This window comes from Melospiza georgiana, chromosome 6 (assembly GCF_028018845.1).
Source record: "Melospiza georgiana isolate bMelGeo1 chromosome 6, bMelGeo1.pri, whole genome shotgun sequence".
NCBI classification, from domain to species: domain Eukaryota; kingdom Metazoa; phylum Chordata; class Aves; order Passeriformes; family Passerellidae; genus Melospiza; species Melospiza georgiana.
The window spans coordinates 977833-999035 of record NC_080435.1 but is presented as its reverse complement, the minus strand read 5'-3'; the positions used below and the strand labels follow the sequence as shown (position 1 = coordinate 999035).

The 21203-nt window shown below is 35.2% G+C and overlaps 1 protein-coding gene across 15 annotated transcripts in view; it reads right to left on the bottom strand.

Annotated features, from left to right (window-relative positions):
* The window catches only part of GPHN (gephyrin), a 261241-nt gene that overhangs the window by 58190 nt on the left and 181848 nt on the right, over window positions 1-21203 (bottom strand). For 7 of the 15 annotated variants that reach the window (XM_058027375.1, XM_058027378.1, XM_058027377.1 and 4 more), the window contains 2 exons: window positions 12440-12496; window positions 6432-6473 (listed from right to left, as the gene is read on the bottom strand). The exons of 5 other annotated variants lie outside the window; for them this stretch is intronic. In XM_058027375.1, coding sequence (XP_057883358.1) covers window positions 6432-6473; window positions 12440-12496 — 99 coding nt within the window. The remainder of the gene's footprint in view (window positions 1-6431; window positions 6474-12439; window positions 12497-21203) is intronic. 3 more of the 15 variants (XM_058027380.1, XM_058027385.1, XM_058027386.1) reach the window with 1 other exon arrangement.

The following is a 21203-nucleotide window of genomic DNA, read 5'->3' as shown; positions in this document are numbered from 1 at the left end:
CCCCTTTGCTTAAATAGACATATTTGCAGTGAAATAATGGCAAGACTACCTTTGGAAAATGTGAAGGAGCCTATGCTATAATCAAACAAAATAAAAATGACATTGGTAGCTCTTTGGCTTGACCTAATTTGTTTCATAAAGGATTGCACATCTCTACCATAAGGCAAGGTGAAACGTCTTCCTGTTTTGTGGTACAAGAAACAAGGGAGAATAAGAATTAAAAATAGAAATGTGAAGATTTGTCTTGAAACAAAAAGTAGAGAATTTTAAATTCCACATGGGGAAGGACAGAAATTATTTATTTGCCCTTTTCCAATCAGAGCTGATAAATGCAGCTCTGGAAAGCATTTCACCATAACAAAAATCAACAAAAAGTATTACAGTTTTGTTAGATTGAATAGATAAGGTTTAAGTCAAAATCTGCAACATTAAATGAGATGCTGTTCAAAACCCTATCTTTTACCACTCTCCCAAATGTTAAATAGTTTTTTTTGTAAATTAACTTAGTGCTTGAACTGAACTTATTAGTGCTGAATGAAAGTGCAAAATGTTAATATGAAGGGATAACTTTATTTGGCAGAAGTCAAAAGCTAAGTACCATGCACAGAGAAGGCGTAGGCTTAAGTAATATTTTACTTTTATTTTGAATGTATGAACTAATAATGGATCTAATTTGAGATTCAGCAATGGCTGAGTAAAGATAAATAGCATTTAAAGCACAAATATAGCACCATTGTTTAAAGAACTAAAAAAAAAAATCTGATGTCATTAATCAAGGTTATTAATGCATACTTTGATCAGATTATTGCAATAACACACTCTCCTTCCTGATGTAACTTTGAAATTTTGTCATACTCTATTCTTATATGATAAAGAGAACACTAAAGACGTTCATAATCTTAATCCTAAACTAATCCTAAAATCATGAATGAAGACAGCACTAGCAAAACTATTTTCTATGAATAAGGAAGATCACCTTTTTCATATGTTTTTGTACTTTAATGTGCATTGAGGAAACTGTGCTTCTCTAAAAGTAAGAATTTGAATTAGTTATTTTTTCTTAAGCATAGAGAAAGGTGGTACTGCTAGCAAATCAAAATGCAATCCTTTAAATGGCAATTGCCAAATAGAAAGCTCTGAGTTCTTGCTCATGTTCAAAAGAGAAATACCTATAAATTCTAATTTTACTTAAAGACTCACTGTTCTATTTGCAGCTGAAAAAAAATAACTCAAAACCACAGAAAACCAGGAGGAGATAGTGACAACACATTTGGAAAACCCTCAAATGATTATGGGATTGTTATTGGCTCTATTGTGTTCATTTATTTCTTGGAAAAACATTATTTCAAATTGGAAAGAGCATCTCTATAAAGTATATGGCATTCCTAAGGCAACAAGATAGGGAATCTGAATTCAATGCAGTAACTTCTGTTCAATGGCTCAGTATATTTTTGTATGTCAGAAGTAATGAACCAAGTTCTCTATCTACTGAACTTCTGCATAAAATCAGAGAAAAGAACAGGGGACCTGCTTACATTTACTCAATTTGGGCTATGTAGAAAAAATTTACAACAGATATCAACAGGGAACTTAGCATCCTATACCTAAAACTGAATTCAGGTTCTTTGCTGGTGGTAAACATCTCCTCCTAAATGACCTCCTGGTCAATCAGCACTGCCTTCTAGTCAAAGTAGTCTAAGCAGAAGGAGAACCAATTCCTTATCTGGCTTTAATTCTGAAAAACAAGATTCAGTTATTTACAACACTTTGCAATGTACACTGTATAAAATACTTTAATTTATAGCACTTAAAGATCTTCATGCGGTCTCAGAATGGTCTTCTGGAGTCAACTACCTATTGCAGAAAATAGTATTTCCTCTTGTTCTCTGAATACTGCTCCTTAATTGCCTGTATTGGTGACCCTCTATGAGATAATACAGGTCCCTGCTGTGTAATTAACAATGATAATTATACAATTAAATCCCCTCAATCAGTATGCAGCCAATACATTTTTCAAACCTATCTTTATAGAAATAATATTCTTTGAGGGAGAGAGAACTAACACAGTATTTTGCAGATCTTTCACAATAAAAGACAGCATGTTCTAAGCACTCAATGAGGCTAAACAAAACACACGAGAAGCTATGGACCTGAGTGCCTTCCTCTTTGAAAGACTTTATTATTTGGAAAGAAGGGAGCAGCACTGCAATAAACATTTTGTTGCCACTATCCTTCCAACAAGCAGATCAAGAGGTTTCCTTCATTACGCTTTCAGCCAAACACACAGCGCATGCAGAAGCCAGAGGACAGGGAGAGAGAGGGAGAGAGAAACTGATGCTGCTAATAGAGAGTTTGAGATACAAATGAGAATAAAAAATGGTGCCACTGCATGACACTAACTAAACGTAATTTTTTAAATAAGGAGACTATGGGCCTTTATTGAATAATCTGTCCAATTTACATTGTGAATATTGTTGAGATTCATGCTGATGTCAGAGTAGTTCTAAAAATTTAAGTGAAGCTGATTTGATTTAATATCGTAAGTGAACTACTACTATTTAAAAATAAACTATGTTTTGTGACAACTGAATAATAAGTAAATTACATGTCTATACTACACGTACCATACTGTGCATCTGTTAAGTCATCATAAGTCCTAATTAATAATTTAACTCTTAGATAAACCATTTCAGTAGTCCTGCTAACATCCACAAAAATTACAGGCATGAAGCTAACTGGTTTACATCAAGGATGAAAAATTTCATCACACACTGTGAAATTTAAAGAGAATATAAACTTATATTTTATCATCATACCATTTTACAGAATTAAAGCCTTACTTCTCTTGACAGAAGGAAACCTCTTTTTAAAAAACTCACTTCAATTTCACTGAATTGTACCAAAACCAAGATGTCATTACAGACACGTGGAATTGTAAAGGGGGTGACTGGGGCTAAGAGTGTGTATCATACTCCTATACCATAATGTCTGCAACTCTACAAACCTCTCTGTACATAAAAGTAAGTAGGAGTTTCTAAAATCTTCCTGCCCATTCCTCTCAAATAGGCATCAGCTGACCACATTTGGAGTTCCACTTATGCTACTGGTGACTATAAAAAAGAACAGATGAAAAGAAGCTTTTTCTAATTATTGGACTCTGAGATGCAAAATAGCCTCAACAAGGATGTTTTCTATGAACAAAACAGGCAGCAAATTCTACATCAAATACTTCACAATGCAGAATACACAGGTCCTGTTTGGCTTCTGCTGGAAGATCTTTTATTTCTTCATTCAAAGACCTTCTATGTGACAGGAAATCATTGATAGTAGATTGACTTTCCTTTTTTACAATCTGAGCTCTACAAGTGCCAGTTAAACCAATTCCAGACCTTTTCTCAACAATTAAAATCGTGACGAAATTTTATAATTAATCTAATACATCTATTTCCTGAAATGAGATTTCAGAAATCATTTATATGAGATTATCTCTTTCATCTTTCATTGTACCTTTGTCAGAAGGCAGGTTCACCTGAAATCTCAGCACTGATTCCATTTCTCTTGCCATTTTGTTCCAGGTATCCTCTGAAGGTCCAAAGCTATCTGATGATGACTCAGATGCAGAAAATTAGAAAGCTCTTAACTTGGTGCTTTAAGAATTAAATTAAGAAAAATATTTCTTTGGAATAAGAACCACAGAAATAAGTGTGGACACAAAAAACCCATTGAGATCCTATCAGAAGTGTGGTTCTTTTTTCCCCCAGGTTATGAGACATTATGTAATACACCATTAATAATTTTCTTCCCATGATCGAAATTACTGACAGGCTTCAGGAGTTGATTTAACAATACTTCAATTCGGGAGATTTTCTATCTCATAATTTAGAACTCAAGATGTTTACTCATAGTATCCTTTCCCATTTTCTAAAATAATAGAGGATGATGTTGAACATTGTTTGACATGCATCCTGATATGAAGCTGTATTTTTGAATGAAGAGCCTCTTAAAGATAGAAACTAGACTACAAATCCTTTATGGACCCCAGAGAACCTCCAAACCCTTCCTGCCTCTTCAAATAATTACAACTTCCACAGACATCTTTAGTTTCAATTGCTTTATAGCTTTGGCTCTGGTTAGGGGTTTGCATGTTCTGCTGAAAAACACACAGGGTGGTAAGTCTGCCATCAGAGAATAATGTATCCATATTTTTTATACCTTGTGCTTTTTATATCTTGTACTGTGTGTTTTGTGAGCATGAAATTCCGATCAGCTACTGCATCACAAAATCTGGTTCAGCAGACAGCCAGGCCATTTGTAGTTTAGATATGAAGATCTTGCCTTCGGACAGAGTCTAAAGGATAAACTGCTTGCACAGTCTTGCAGTGCCACTTTGATAGTCCAGATAGCAGATTCTTGAGCACAAATTGCAAGGCAGTGATAGTTTTGGAGAAGGCAAAAAAAGTTTTTGGCATCTGATCAAGCAGGAGATCCATAGGTGCTGACCAGTCAGCAGCTGCAATATGCCGGTTTGTACTTCTGCAGACAGTGATCCCTCCATAAAGTGATGGACAAATGGCTGAAGCTCCAGGCAAAGCAAGAAGACTCTAACTTCCCTAGAAGTGTGTCCTGGTTTGGGACAAATTTGGAAAGGAATGTCCAAAGGGATGTCTCCTAAAGGGCAAAATTCAGCGGCCCTTCCCCTCATCCTTTTGGGAGAAAAAACTGCACTCTTCTTCTCCCCCTCACTTCACTGTAGGAACCAGCCTCAAAGGTGCAACACTTACTTTTGGGCTAAACAGATGAATGGGGATACAATTCAGCATCATAAAGTCACCTCAGGACAAAGTGACTTATTGACTTCATCATGTGTAAGAGCATGTTCATCACTTTTGCTGACACGAACTATGAAATGCCTGCTGATCCACTCCCTTTTCTTAATTTCATTTAGAAAAATCAGAAGAACGGAGTGAGGATGGCTTCTATCTTGCACCCATAAGTACTAAACTTAATTGTTTGTTCTGGTGTTAGCTTAGAAAAAAGTGGCTTTGTATGCACATGAGTCTAATATAACTTATTTGTTCCATATTGGTGTTCTGATGATAATCATGATAAAAACAGTAAGGCTTTCATATAATGCAGTGGTGAGGAACAATGAACTGCAGAATACATATTAGGTGCTTTTAAGAACATGTACCTGATTATTTTTAAAACTACTTGTCTCCCAGTAGAGCCAGACAGATCTGACAGAAAAACTGGTAACCATCTTTCTTTTTTAAGAACTGTTCTATTACATCTTTTGCCTATTCATAGACTGAAACTATAAAAACCTTTTAGTACTAAGGATAAGGAAGTGCAAGGAATGATTACTTGAGAAGCTGAAGCTTTTGAGAACAAATTACACACACAATCAGCAAGGTAGAGATCTTCCTGCTCAGGGACAAAGTGATTGAGTAGGTGAGCTCTTTATGTTTGCATTTTTTATATTGCTCATGAATATAACATCCAGATCAGGTCTAGAACCTGGCCCACAGTGTGAGGTAGAGCAAACTGTTAATTTCTTATAGGATCTTCTCACCTTTAAAGGATTCTTTTAAAATACAGAATAAATAACTATACGTGTTCAAGACTGATTCAGCATAGCAGGAAACCTTAAGTCCATCTTTTTGAGACTCATCTATTTATCAACTATAATAATATGCTGAAACCTAATCTTTAAACAGCAGGCAATGGAATTAATTTTACAGTATTTTATAAACTTTGTTTTATCCCATGATGTCGTGAATTCTAGTTTATCTTAAGGTATTTCTTCTTTCTTTCCCATTCTAATTACAACTGAAAGCATTTTCATTTTTGATTCTTGTTAAGATGGTACTATACTTCATTGTAGAAGAACATCATGAAGTTGATACAAAAGTATTTAAAATGGTACATGCATTTTGTCAGGTAGCGACTCGAGTCAGAGCATTGGAAATTAATAATGAATTTCTGGTATCATAAACCCACCTATATCTATTCAGGTAATTAGCAATCATAACCTGATGGCCATCTTTAGAGTCCTTCCAGTCTCACTGTCCGAAAATGGGTCAGACTAAAAAGTGAAGCATTTTACAGCCTTGGCATCTGTAAATTTGTTGTTTTTACTTAATGCAAGCGATAACTAAGTATGTTTTTATAAAATCATTTATGCTCATATGCTATGTGGTAGTTGCCTAGCTACTGGACTATACATCATGGTGGTCTCAGACTGGTACAGTGATTTTAAAACCACGCTGAACATGGTTGCAGATTGATCATGCAAAATCTGCCCCCCCAGCTGATTTTTCCCCACTTGTGCACAGTGCAATGCAAAAAAAAAAAAGAAAAAAGTAAATAAAATCAAAAAAGTGTGATGGGTGAGCAGGTCGACTGTGTGAGAGAACACGTGCAAAGTATACCTCAGAAACACTATAGGTGGATGAGCACGAAGGGAGTCGAGCCTGGTTGTGCAGTGGGGAAAAGAAAACATTGTTAAAAAAGAAATGGTGGCACAGTAAGGGTCTCAGAAGGTTTTCTGTATAGGTGGTTCCAGCACTGAGATAGTGGCAGGGGGTTCATAAAGTTTCCATGACCAGCTATTTCAGAAACTTCAAATTTATGCCTTTTAAGGTGGAAGCTTCTTTAAAAGGGGGAAAAAAAAAGCACTCTATTTGAAAATAATTAAAACTAAAGATGAATCTGAAGACAAATATAAATTCTTGGTCCTCTAGATATCTGACAACACTATATTTAGGACAATAAGGTATTCTAGGACAAAACTTTACTGATCTGTTTCATTTAAAAGTATTAGTCTTATTCTAACTCTACAAAGGACACAATCTTATGGGTGAAAACCCATAAGAGGCTGTGAATATGTGTTGACATACCAAGAACCAGCATTTTGACAAGGAGGTTTTTCTTCCATCTCACTGCTCTAAAAACCAGAATAACTCACAAAGTTCAATGACTAATGGCCAGATATAGGTCAGTAGAAACCTGCAGATCAGGCCCCTAAGCAATGCCATGTGTGTGGTTCTTGTGGGACCCTGTCCACTGTCAAGAGCTTTCAGTGCAAGTTAACACAAGTTAATTGGTGACCTATAGTTTCTTTGATTGCTTAAGACACCTTTTGTCTATGCATGATACCCATTATTCCAAACTATTAATCACTCAGACATAACTCGAGTATTAAAAAAAGACTCGCCAGTAATTTATGGAAAAATCCCTTCTTTAGGTGAAATATTTCCTGTTTCACTGTCTGAAGTAGGAGTAAAAGCAGCCTAATAAACAAAATGTAAAAAAAAAAATGGTTCTGTACAGCAGTTTGGTTACATTTACAGTGTGGTAAAGATGAATCCAGCAAGGATTTTCACACAGGTTATTAGTGACCACTTGCTGACTTAGGTTTATGATGGACTGAGCAGAGGACACAGTATTCATAGAAGTTTCTCAAGAATATTTTTCAGTTTCAAATGTGTATTTCATATTTTTTCATTGAAATAGAAAATATCATTTCCAGGAAATTTCTACAGTCACATTGGTCTATGCTAATTTGTGTCTCCATTAAATATACAACTTTTTTTCTTCCTCAAAAAATTTTAATACTCCAAAAATATTTTTGCTCCTTTCTGGCATTCTGTATTTCATTTGCTCTTCTAGATAACATTGCTAAGGAAATTTGAATCCCACACACTCAGAATATTCCTCAACTGATAAAATGTTTTCTTAAACTGAGATGAGTTGCAGAAGGATTAAGACAAAAATAGAAAATTCCTTCAACAAACAGCAAGACTGAAAAACACAGTTTTAAGAAATCAACTGTTATTCTTAACAGTCTGTTTCATAATTAGAGAAAAACAAGAAAAAAGAAAGATCTTCTGACACAGCAAAAAATCTTTCTAGAAATACAGCTTTAAAATCTCTCTAAGAAAGGTAAGGTGTGCTTTTGCTCAGAACAGGGGTGCAGCTATTCACCTAAGACTTTTGGATGAGGCTCTAATCAAGATTTTCACAAATAAAGTCCAGCCATTGTTCCCATGGTTTGTCTTTCAACAGCATGGAAAAAAACACTAGCCTCAGTTTTGCAGGTGAGGATCCAAAGAATGCACGATTAGCAAGAATCATCACAGCATGGAGTTTTTACACATCAGCAACTAGATACACAGGAGCAACAATGATCAGAAGCTTTGGAACTATACTCCACAAATTTCCAATGGCCTTTGAACTCAATCTGGAAAGAACGTCTTTGCAATTCATTCTGAAATAAAGGTTCCACCTTAATGGTATTTTGCAATAGCATTTTGTTTTCACTTCTGGGGCTGGCCATCAGATACTTCATGCTCCCCCTCCCATACCATTCAATACTTTTGCCACGTTGTAGAAATATCAAAAACCTACATCTAAAACCCTTTCCAAAAGCAGTATGGAAAAAATGAAAATTATTTTAAAAATTAACTATTAACTGATCCCTCTTTTTTATTTTCTCCAATTGTTCACTATTTCTTCTCTTTGATCAGTCATTTGTATATTGTCTTTTAAAACGCTCTTATCTAAAACATCCATTATTCCTGCATGAATCAGAGGAGCAGTGACAAAGCAGCAAATTTTAGCAATGTGTTCTGCTTGTTTTAGGAAACTTAGAGGCACATGCAGAATACATGGAATATTTCTTTATTTACTTACTTACATTCTTTACTAATTGACTGACTTCCATCATGGAGGATATATGGTAATGAAATAACAGATGAAGTGGCACAGAGGAACAGGACAATTTCATGACAACTCATGTTGTCATGCTGCCATGGCTAATGCAGTCACAGCTTTTAGTTTGAAATCTTTCCCCATGTGACATTCTGTGAAATAATGTATAATTAGAGCATATTTTTTGTAGTGCCATGTTTCATGGCATTTTTTTTTTCTGGCTTTACATTTATTTTTAAGTACTAAATCAGGAATTTAACAAAAAGTAGTTTAAAATAACTTGCTTTGTCTTGATTGTGAGTTATCAACAAGTCTAAAATATGACAGTTTCCCCCTAAAACTTGATTCCTAAAAGATTTGACAGGATAAAGATATCAGATAAAGGATAAAGATATCCTTTAATTAATTTTATTTTACAGGAAACTGCAAAACATTAGCAGCTCAATTTCCTTGTATTTGACCTGCAAAAGATTATAAACTCAAGAATTTCTACTTGACAATAAGCTGTAATCAACTGTATGCCAGATACAAAGCTGTATATGCAAAAGCATCCAAAAGGGGCAAAAATTATAAAAAAAAATTCATTACAAAAATTATCTTGCATTGTATAACCTTACTGGATTATGCATTAGAGTGATAGTTCTGAGGATGACAACAATCATAGTGTATGGAAGACACAGAGGACATGAATCCAAAGAAATTACTGAGAGACCCTTCAGTGGACGGATGTGCAAAGGGATAAAGTGTTACTATCTTTCACATTTACTCTGCTACAAACTTTCTCCTAATTGTCATTTTATGCAAAATACATGGCTTAAAGACACTTCTATATAGAACTGCTGAAAAGCTATTCTTAATTTATGAGGTGAACTACTAAAAAAGAGGTACTGCTGCGTTGTTATATTGGATTTGACTTTCTTTATTAGATATTTCTGGGAAAACCTTGTGACTTTTATAGGGTGTCATGACTGATATACTAGATCCTAATGCTTTTTTTTACAACTTTTTTCATTAAAGAACAAATGTGACACAGAAGAAACGTGCTGCTGTATTTTTTGCATTATTCTGTTAAAAAAAACAAGCAACAAAATTTGCATAGCTGTCATTCAACCAAATATTGACCTATTTTGTAAGGTAAAACAGGGACCCAAAAAGATTAATGGCAAAGACAGAGGTACATGTGAACCTATATGCTTTTGGGTTACCTTGTATCAGCCACAGTTTTTGGTTCAGGTAAGACTAACACTGACAGAAAGCCTTTTAAAGAATAAAAATACTATCTGTTTTATTCCTTGCTAAGTTTAATATTCAGGAAACTTTTAGATATGCAACTTCGATTTTGGAAAGGGATTTTTTTTTTTTTTTAGTTTCTGTAAAGTCAAGCAGTTTGATTAGCAAAATGCAGTAGCATATTCTTTACAACAAACTCTGTCAATCAGGTCAGGTTTCTCATGTACATTAAAATGAAACCCCAGCTAGAAAAGAAAGAAAACACAAAGGAAGAAATAGAGGGAGAAAGGAAAAAGATGAGGATGAGAGGACAAACCAATCAGATCTGGTGTTACCAGCCAGTAGAGGTTTTTTAAAAAATGAGATCACCGAGTGAAATCATACATTTGCTCAGAGAGAGCATCCTTTGACATTGCCTTCTGGGTGATCTCTGAGCTCCTGCAGCTTTCCATGGAGCTACATGCAAACATCAGAAAACGAATTGAAAAAGCAACCTGCTCTCTTGTCACAGTTGTTTTTACTTCATTTTGCTTTTGCTCTTTGTTTTTGTGTTTTGTTTTATTTTGTTTTTAATAAACCATAGCATAATGCATTTCTCACTGCCTCTGCCAAAACATTTCAAGATATCAAAGTGCTTTGAACAACACAGACATACAACTGCTCAGTCAACTTGGTATCTGAAAGCAAGGTATCTTTGCTTAACATGGCTATTTTTCACTACAGGAAAAAAAAAGAAAAATCAAGGGAACTATAAAGCTACTGACTCTCTGCTACATTATTAGGGTTTTATTTTTGCTTATTTATTAGTAAGGCTGTGTTCTAGAATTTATTTACATAAAAAGAATTTTAATGGATATAATATTTTATTTAATGGATATAAATATTTTATTTAATAAAATACATTTTATTTTATTAAAATATAATATTTTAATTTATTTCTGTAAAATGAATATTTTCATATTTGGGATCCTCAGTTAGGATTTCCCATTTTCTATAGGAAGGATTTTCTGTCTATATATATATTTTAAGTCATGGCATTAAATCACATAAAGAAATATTAATCCTAAATGAGCTATCAGCAGGTCTTCATAATAGCAGGTGAAACCCACCATCTAAGTAAGTTACATCTTCTGCATAAGTGCATGCATTATGAATCTAGATCTGTATGTGATGACTGATGCCTCAAAATGCATGGTAACTGCAATCATGAACAGAATTTTCAAAAACAGCACAGAAACTGTGGCTGTCCTGTGTTTTTATCCATGTAAATTCAGTGGTCCTGAATGTCTTCCTCTGAAACAGAGCCTCATTCATTACATGGCTCCTCTCATCTAACTGCAATTAAAACATCTTCCCAAAACACAAGATGAAAAGATAAAGCCTCACAGACAGTGAGGAATGCTACAGATGCCTCTAGCTAGAACTTGTATAAACAAGGAGCAACTGGCTTCTTTTTCTCTGCTAAGATCAATTTAAATGGAGGCATTACCGGAAAGAGGTGCATAATTAATCCTTTCCCTCCCCTTCTTTGTGCTCAGTGAAATAACATTTTCACAAAGAGCAGCTGTAGAACAGTGTTAGAGAACAGAGAGGGTGGCTTGTCCTGGAACAAATGCAATACACTTACATACAAAACCAAAACAAAAGATCATAAACCAAGAAGACAGGAAAGGCGAGGAGAATACAGAAGAAAAAAATAAATAATTAGTGGTTGAGAAAGTGCTAAAAGGAAACAAAGTAGGAAAAAATTGAAAAACAGGATAACTGAAATAGAGGCAACTTGAGATCAAAATGGGTTAGACTGCATATGGTCAGCCTCTTGGTTCAAAATCATTCATCAGGGTGTAACACTGTGTATGGTGGGTACTAGTTTAGATATCTGCCTGTTCTGTTAAGCAATCTAAATATTTCTGTATGTTTATACAAACATTAAAAGGCAGAAGATACTATCAGCAAAACAGTGGCTCCATTCTTATTAGTCTCCTGTGACTATCTTTCATTTGATCTTCATCTACTTTGATTTTTTTTTCTAATTTAAAGGCTATATATCTATTTGAAATATTCAACTCTCTTGAAATGGTCTTTTGCAGCATTAAATGCAAAAAGTGTGAACACTATAAAAGTTTAATTATGTTTCAAGATGGGAAGCAGTAGTTTGAAGATGAGTAAATCACTTCTCTATGTAACAGGCAGATCAGAGAAGTGGTTTAATCATGATCACCAAATTACAGGCACTTAAAAAAGGTTGTTACTATTTCTCACTTCTAGAGACACCCAAAGCTACCTAACTGGCAGCCTGCCTTCAATTGGTTGTTCTATGTGTAGCACAGAAACAAACAAAATGTGACCCAACAGCAATAAGAATACTGAAATAAAAATGATGTGATGGTGAGAAATGGAAAAGCCCCTTCCCTCCCTCCCCACACCTCCCCCTTCAAAAGGAAAAGTGTAGGCTATAGAAGAAAACTTGCAAAATAAATGTTAGAAACATATTTACTTTGAGGGATCCAACTCTACTAGCAACTCCTTTGCTTTCATCCGGCCGTCTAATTTGCTACAATGGAGGAAGATGGGTAAAAAAGACAGAAGAATAAAGAAAAAGTGAACTTAAAAAAATTTCCACACAATCAGTTAGCAGTACATGCAAGACATTAATTTGACTCTCTGAGACACCTCTAGAGGACAAAGACACAGACTAATTTCTGGAATAAATGACGCTTTATCATGGCATTTTAAACTTGCTTTGTTGATCACTTCTTTCTCAGTATATTACCAATCTGGCACATTTGTTATATGCTGAATTCACTAACATTTTTGAAAAAAATACATGTTACTTATCTGATTTGGATATTAAGAATAATGAAATTCTACAACTCTAACAGAAGAAAATCCCCCTCTACCTTCTATAAATTATATGAGCAGAGTATGCTATAGCTGGGAGCCTGCAAGTATCATGACTGATACCTGACAGAATGCAATACAGATTCCTATTGACCCAGGCCTAGAGATTTTAGCCACTGCTATCATATTTCCCAGTTAAAAATTATGCTGCCCAACCAGAAAATTTTAATGCCAGACCAATATTAGATTTTTATTTAAAATATTTAAATACCTGTGTATATGACCCCCAACATCTCCTATCTGATTACTTTTCCTTTATTATATATGGTTTTTCCTAGATGATGCAGAGGATGGAAGAAACAAATGAGGTAGCTGCTCAAAAGGTTTCATATTTTTAGAAGCATGCAAAATAAAACATTCATTTACAGCAAAAGTTATTTTCAGAATTTCTTAATCTGGTAAATATACCTCTTTTACCACTAAAGTGAACATGTGTCATTTGAAGCAGAGAGGAAGAAGAAAATAAAAATTACTTTCGTGACAACCTACTAGTCTCAGCCAAGACTGAACTGAAAGTTCTTATTAGCTTAACTAAAACAAAATCCCACACAACTGAGGTGAACCTTTTCAAATTGCAGTAACTGGCTTGTAGAAATCTCAGCAAGGAAACCAAAGATTGAATGAACCATGGAAATTCAACTGGGCTTTATGCTCTCTAAAGCACACCAGCAAGGCACAAGTTAAATTGTCCTGTTTGGTTTTTCCTGACCCACACAAAACAGAGAAATTCCTCTTCAAAAAACAGTCAACTGAGTGCTTTGTTTTTTCTACTTGGATTTGATTCTCAAGAAATCAGTATCTTAACAATTTAAGTATTTAATTTCGATAGTATGTCCATTAGCAAAATACACTGGAAACATTTATGTTAATTTTTGCTTTCCTTCCCTGGTCTTATGGCATTAAAATCACATCAAGTTTGAAGTCTCAAGTGAAGCACTGTCACTACTGCTATCATGGAACTTCAAGAAAATCTCCAATCAATACTAGTATACAGACCAAGAAGAAACGGCAATTCTTAAATAAATTATGTCTCCTTTAGAAGACACATTCAATTAAAATATATGCAGTTGTAACTGAATTACTACATATTAGCTTCCTAATTGAGGAAAAAAAAAGAGCACCTCAATTCGGAAAAAGATCCTTATCTGAACAAAAAACATTGTGAGTTAGAGCAAAGATGCCTTCCCCAACATCCTGGTTAGGTACTACCATCCCAATAATAAGACAATCTAGAAGAACTGCAATTCATTTTATCAATTGGAAACTTTTAAATGAATAATAAATTTAGGTTTGTTTGGAAAATGAGAGATAGGAAAAAATAAACACTTATAATCTCACATAATGACATGGAATTAGGGCATTAAGAAAAGTAATACACAACACAGAAACTTGAGGAAAAGTTGTGACAGCAATATGCACTGCCCTTAAGGGAAAAAAAATTTCTTGCATTACTCACCAATTGTGGCTGCTCAAGTTGTTCTGGAGGTTTAAGACTCAGTTAGAAATGAGACTGGAGATATTACAGGTGCATATATCTAATATTATTTGGTCTTTCTTCAAAATATATGTAGAAATGCATACACAATGTGCACACCGTGGGCAATGAAGTTCTAAATGCTTGCATGTATAAATTACAAGGAGACAGTCTAAGTCTAAGTCTTGCTTTACATCCCTGGCACAGTTAATATACATGACAGCACGTTTTCTACAAGAACATTGCAGAGTGCAACTCGAATGCTTCTCAAGGGATGAATGAGAATTACATGGGTATTGCACAAACAATATCACATCCGTTGTGGGAGTTAAATAGGGAATTACCAAGAAGGCAAGGGACAGCAGAAATGAACACCCATATCATTTTCATGGTGAATACCACAAAAAGGAATTCAGCTGCATCCTTATCTTTCTCTGGTCAACTGTAGGAAGATCTAGAAGTTATAATTCAGAAAATGGCATGGATTATACATCCTTGTTTTTCAGAAACTCAGCTAACACAAGAACCCCATGACGGATGAACACTGGTAAATAGAAAAGATTATGATGAAAAATGTGTGTAAGTGATTTAAATCAAAAGTATCTATACCACAACAAAAAATAAATAAGTGGATTAAAAGATGAGGCAGGAGCAACACCAAGTAGTCATGGCAAAAATATTACCTGAAAATCCTAAGGGTTTGAAGGTGACAAAGGTTTTGAAGGGTCTGAAGGTGACAAATAAAGATACTTAATGTAAAGAAGGAAGAAGGGTGCTGTGTGGGGAACATTTTAGGAAACTAGGAGAGTATAATGCACTGACAGCTCATAAATGCATTATATTTACATCCTTTTCTTATTCACAATGGATTAGCAGCAGGAGTTAATAGCTAAAAATTAACTTCAGCCATCTCTATCATTTTATCTGAAGAACAAGGTGAAGTTACAGTTGGAGCAGAATGAGATAGAAAACTTCAGAAACAAGGAAACCAGAACCAAAGAGTGAGCAAAGAGGAATGCTCAAATATGGTTAGTGGATTTGTTAGAAGATGAGAGAAGAGAAAATGTTTTCTAAGCAGAAGTATCATACAGTTTCAGTGTTATTCCACTACCTTCTACTTAATAGAGCACATGAGAAATTAACCTGTTATCTTCATCCTTGATTTCCTCCAGAAAGCAGAATTTAGAAGACCTAACCTTAAATATGTATCTAATGTATCTAATCTATTGCTTGTACTTGTCATAAAGGAAGAACAGCTCTGAACAATTACCTAATCTGAGGCTCTGCCTTTGCTGGATTTATTGAAAGGAAGAGTTCCACAAGAGGAGAAATAGCCTCAAACATTTAACACTATCCATCTTAGATGCTTTCTCCTTTCTGATAATATATTCCATTTGTGCGGCCCTAAAGTTTCCCTGCTTACATTCCAACAAAGAAACTGGAATTTTGCAGGACCCAAGTCTTTCACATAAGTGATTTTCCATCCACATTCACCAAAAATCCAAACCTCTGTCAGACTTTTTTCCAAAATCAGCACATGAATTGTTCATAATGACATCATCTTTTTGATATGATTAAATTACTTAATTCTGAAATTGAACAAATGCAAAACTCACAATAGAAATTTTTCCCAGGAATAGTTTAAAAAGATGTCAAGTACCTTATTCAATGATCTAGGCATGCAATGGTGGAATTACGATAATCAAAAGTAAGAGATTATACTACACAACATCCAAATCAAGTTCAGATTATTTGCTGTACACATAAGAAAAACCTAACTGTTCTCCCACTTGATTACTGCTGCAGAGATCAAAAATGAATGGTGAATAAAGAAAAGCATTATGATTGTTTGTGGAACGTCATGGAGTCTGCAAAGAGATGTTTTGGCAGGTATGTTATACCACATATCCCTGACAACTTGTGATGACAAGCATTTTCTGTTTCCTTCCACAAACACAGTCCCTCTCAGTTTGTAGCCATTGCCTCTTTTTGCTGCCTTAGGGAATGTGCAGAGCAATGGAGTGAATATCCTCTGCTGAATACCAAATCTTGAAACTTGCTCATATTTGTCAACGTGAGTCCACACGCTGTTACGAAATATTTTATGAAGTTGTACATTCCATGAGAAAATAAGACCTTCCTTGGTTTTTTTTTCAGTTTTACCTGCCACTATTTGCTTCCAGTTACTGTTTTATCTCAAAGGGCAGGGCATCATGCTGAGAAAAGGATGATCAGTTTTGGAAATCCAGAACAAAATTGCACATGTGATGTTCCTACTTTGGTTCATTTCCTTCAGCAGAATTTCACAATATGCCCTGAAATTGCTTTTTTTTTTTTTTTTTTACCTCCAAGGGCCATTCAACTAAGCAAGGAAAATACAGAAGAAAAACAATAGGATAAGCTCCAGTCCAGCTTGAAGAGGTGTTTTGTGATTCAGTGAAAAGGTAGGTGGATGTATAAAAAAAATATGAAAATGATCCTAAAGATAAATGCATTAAGAGGATAAAAACCATACCAGAGAGAAATTAAATATGAGTCAGCATATATTCAAACAGCCCCCACATAAAGGAGTTCTGAAAGAATACAACATATAAAGAACAGGGATTTTTAGAGGCCCTCAGGAATTTGTTATCAAAAGCTTGGAGATTTCTCCAGCTGATAAAGTGTATTCAACAAGAGAAGGAGGCCCAGTTGATGAAGAGAAACTACAAAAGCAATGCTATGCATATTATTATACCATTATGTTCCAAATAAATGTTCTTGAAATCTCTCCCAAGTCCTCACACAATTCATATTAACAGAGAAACATATCTCAAAAGTAACTTAACTGGCAATGATTTCACATCAGTTGGCCAGGAACAAAAAAATCTTATGTATTGGCCAGATCACATAAGGGAGCTGAATACAAAGGAGATTAAAACTTGGGAAGATGGAAAATGCATTTTCTGACCCTAAAGAATGCTAATTGAGTTCAAGGTATGCAACAAACAGAAAATAAGTGAAGGGCAGTGACATCCAAGTAAGAAGAAAAAGAAAGAAACTGTAAATATTCCATGCCTAGCAAGAAGTAATTTCAATTAGTGAAGCAATTACTTACTACTTCTGAACAACTTTGATGGTGGGGACTGACTGTCAACTTCCAAATATTATATAATACAGTACTGGTCTAGGTGGCATGATTTACAACCCTTACTTGCCCAATCAAGAGGGGAAAATTCTGACAGAAATCCAAACTTCAGCTTGAATTCTCTTCACTGATAAGAACTATGTTCTACATCAAGTGAGCAGTTTCTACTGCTAACAAAGAGCGTAATACATTTTTAATACAGCAGCAAATCAATTTAAGTTTAAAAATGCATTATGTATAACTTTTACATCCATGCATAAAAAATAGATTTGCACTTGAAAGTATTTTTACTTCTGCAGTTTTATGGCAGACAAACACCAATTAGAGGGGGCTTCTTAAATGGGGAATATTTCAAACAAAGGCAATACAGGCTCCTCTAACAATGACATACATTCTCAACCAACAAACATAGTCATGTCTGTGCATTATACCACAGTTTGGCATAGAAGTTTTATTAACTTGATAACATTAAACCCTAATGTTAAACAAAAGTGTAATGTATGTGAATGCTAATGGATGCCAATAAAACATCATTGATCATACCATCTCAAAATTTTGTTCACACTACCCACAATTTTTTTTTCATATGGCCATTACTACTCACACTGTTCCATGTACAGATGTAGGAGTAAACACAGTGCAGGTGGAACAAGCAGTGGTAAAAAGTACAGCAATTTTCTTACTGTTTTCAAACTTGTATCATCACTAGATCGAATGCTCTGTTAACACACATAATGGCAAAGATAATGTAACCATGTCCTTACACAAGAGGCTTTGTGCACTGATAATTTTACACCAACATTTGTCAATTCTTTAAAAATATCTATTGACCTCAGTGAAATTTAATGCTCAGAAATAAAAATTTGATAGGTAAATGCACAGCCAGGGCAAGACAGACTACAATAAATATAAACATTACATAGAGTACCTCTATTTGTAGTGACTTAAAGTCCTAAATCTCATTCAAGCTAGAAATCTGGGCATAGGAGAGCTTGGTCCTTACTGTCACTATAAAGTGAACAGTTGGACAACTCTCCTGACACACGGCTAAGTTTGCAAATCCTTCTACCAGCTCAAGGCTGCCTTTCAGACACTTCTGCCTGGCCACAGCCCTTCCTTTTCTCATAATGCTATTGCTGCATCCAAGCTACTTCCCACTCTTCCTCAAACACTCCAAGTCCTGCATTCCCATCACTCAAGAGCCACAAATACTGCTTTGGTCCATATTAGACCTTTACATCCAATTTCCCCTCAATATTTTCAATCCTCTCATTTCAGACCCATTTAATCATTTTTTTACTGTCTGCTGGCACATTTTGCTCCTCACCTATGCCTGCAGCCTCAGTGATTCTCTAGCTTCCCTACAAAAGAAAGTAGAATTCACACCTCATGCTCCGGTAGACTTTTTCAAGCCTATTCCTTATATGAGAAATCTGTCTTGGCAAGAAGGAGAGGTCATATTTAAGGCAAAAATAAAAACATTCTAGTCCTGGGTGGTGAAGTTCTGTATTCTTTTCATATACCTTTTCCAAACTGACAATTCACTTCTGAATGTGCTATTTTGCCTTGCTGTCCTGAGCTGAACTTAAGTTCTAAAAGCTGCAGCAGATACAGGGTTACAGCATGTACAGTGGTGGATGCTGTCCTTTAAACACTTTCAGACACTAAGCTAGCTCCCATCAAAGATATCTTCATGGTCAAGGAGAAAACTTTTGCACCAATGAAATCACTTAGAAGGGACCTGATGATGGGACAGGTAAAGCAAACCAGCTCTCTGGTAGGGTTATAAAGCAAATATCTGCTCTCTTTAACCACTTCTAGCACCAAAATTAAGAGAGAGATGTTTGCATTGGGGCCCAGCGTAACAAGGAGCCTTTCTGAAAACAGATGGGGACTTTACAGGGAAGAGGGCAAGCAGCTTTAAAGTTTCTTTTCAAATATCTGTAACAGCCTGCATTTTATCCTTTTGACTAGACAGGGCTGTGTGTAAACACACCTTGTCTCATGTATTTCCCCACATTTATACATCCTGAGGAGTTCAATAATCGGAGGAGCGGAAGAGTTGGTGAGGATATTGGAAAAGGGTGTGCCCCCTAAAGGCAGAGGAAACAAAGCAGTGAGAGAACAGTATCAGAAGGTTAAGGTGGAAAGATGTGGTGTGCAATTCACTTAGCAGAAGCTTAAAACAATATGACCTTTAAGTGGCCAAGCACTAACAATAACCTGGTAAATGGCCAGGGTCAATCTTTGTCCACACTAACAGTGCCGTTGGGTGAAACCACTGTCCAATGAGGCTGTCTGCGAACTTCATAAAGCAAACATAAAGCTTCATAAAGCAAACTTCATAAAGCAAACTTCATAAAGCAAACACCGTGTTGCAAAGGACTGCCATGCAAACACCTGAGAACTCCTCGATAAAGATGCTCCTCACATTTTGAAAAACTATATATAAAAGAAAAAAAGGAGCTGTAAGAAATAAACTGCAATGGGTGGTTTTCAAAAAGATTTGAAAAAAAACCAGCAGCTGGTTTGAAGTCTTGCCAAACCTGTTACTGTTTCTCACAGAAGGATTTCCATAAATCTACTGTGAGTTAATCAAATGGGAGGCCCTCTTTCCAACTCAGGCATTAGAGAGAAATATGTTCCAGCTGTAAGTGCTTAAAATGTCTCACCTTAACGATTTCTGTTTTCTCATGGACTTTTTCCATATAAACTTTACTATTGCTAATTTAAATAAAAAGCAACACACTAAATTGTATGAAGGTTTCAGTAAATGTAAATATCAATAAATGCCTACAGAAATTCATATCCAATAATGTGCAATGATGGCATGAAAGTGATCAGAGATAGAAAAAATCACTTCCCTTCCTTTCAAAGAAATAAACGTACTGTTGAAAATTAATTGAAGAAATCAAATTCTACCCTACTCATAAATGCCCCTTATAAAGAGATAATATATGTTTTGCCTTTAAAAGTAAAACTAAGTTGGTGAGCAAATTAAGGGCAATTAATTTCAGCATGTAAGACTTTGGAATGAGCTTGTTTTAAAGGACAAAAATGAGGGAACTTGACTTAACTAATGAAAATAAAATCTGAAAATTTTTACACATCCCTTTTGTCTGGCTGAGGAAAGAATACAAGCAAGGATTGTCCTATTTGAGTTAAAAGGCAAAAAGACAACTGAGTGCAGACTGACCAATGAGATAGTGAGATTATAAAACAAGGCTTGACACAGCTGTGCAGACGGTAAAAACTATTTTTAGTTTGCTGATCTTTGATGGTATCACATATTATAATGTTAAATAATATTAGATATTGCTGAAAATAAGAGTTAAGACCATAGAACAGGTAGGTGCCATTTACTCTTAAATCCTCTATTTCCTAAAACCCTTTTCAATGGTGAAAATGGGCTTCAGAAACTATTAATGCACTTGCTACAGAGCCTACCACTTGAAGGGAATTGCATATTTACATAATGAGAAAAGCAATATCTGTGCTTCAGATTCTTGTTTCCCTCTCAAATCTTGCATCAGATTGATGTTACTCCTGTGATGAAACCAGCAAACTTTTACTGCAGATGATACATTAATCACTGGAGTATACATTCCTTGAAAGAGCTTTATTAGCCTAAATATCAGTTTTGGCTCCTGGGAACACAACTGCCTGCTGCTAGACTACCTTTAGTTGCCTGTTGTGCTGGCTTTGGCTGGGGTGCAGATAATTTTTTTTCACAATAGCTGGCACAGGTCTATGCTTTGG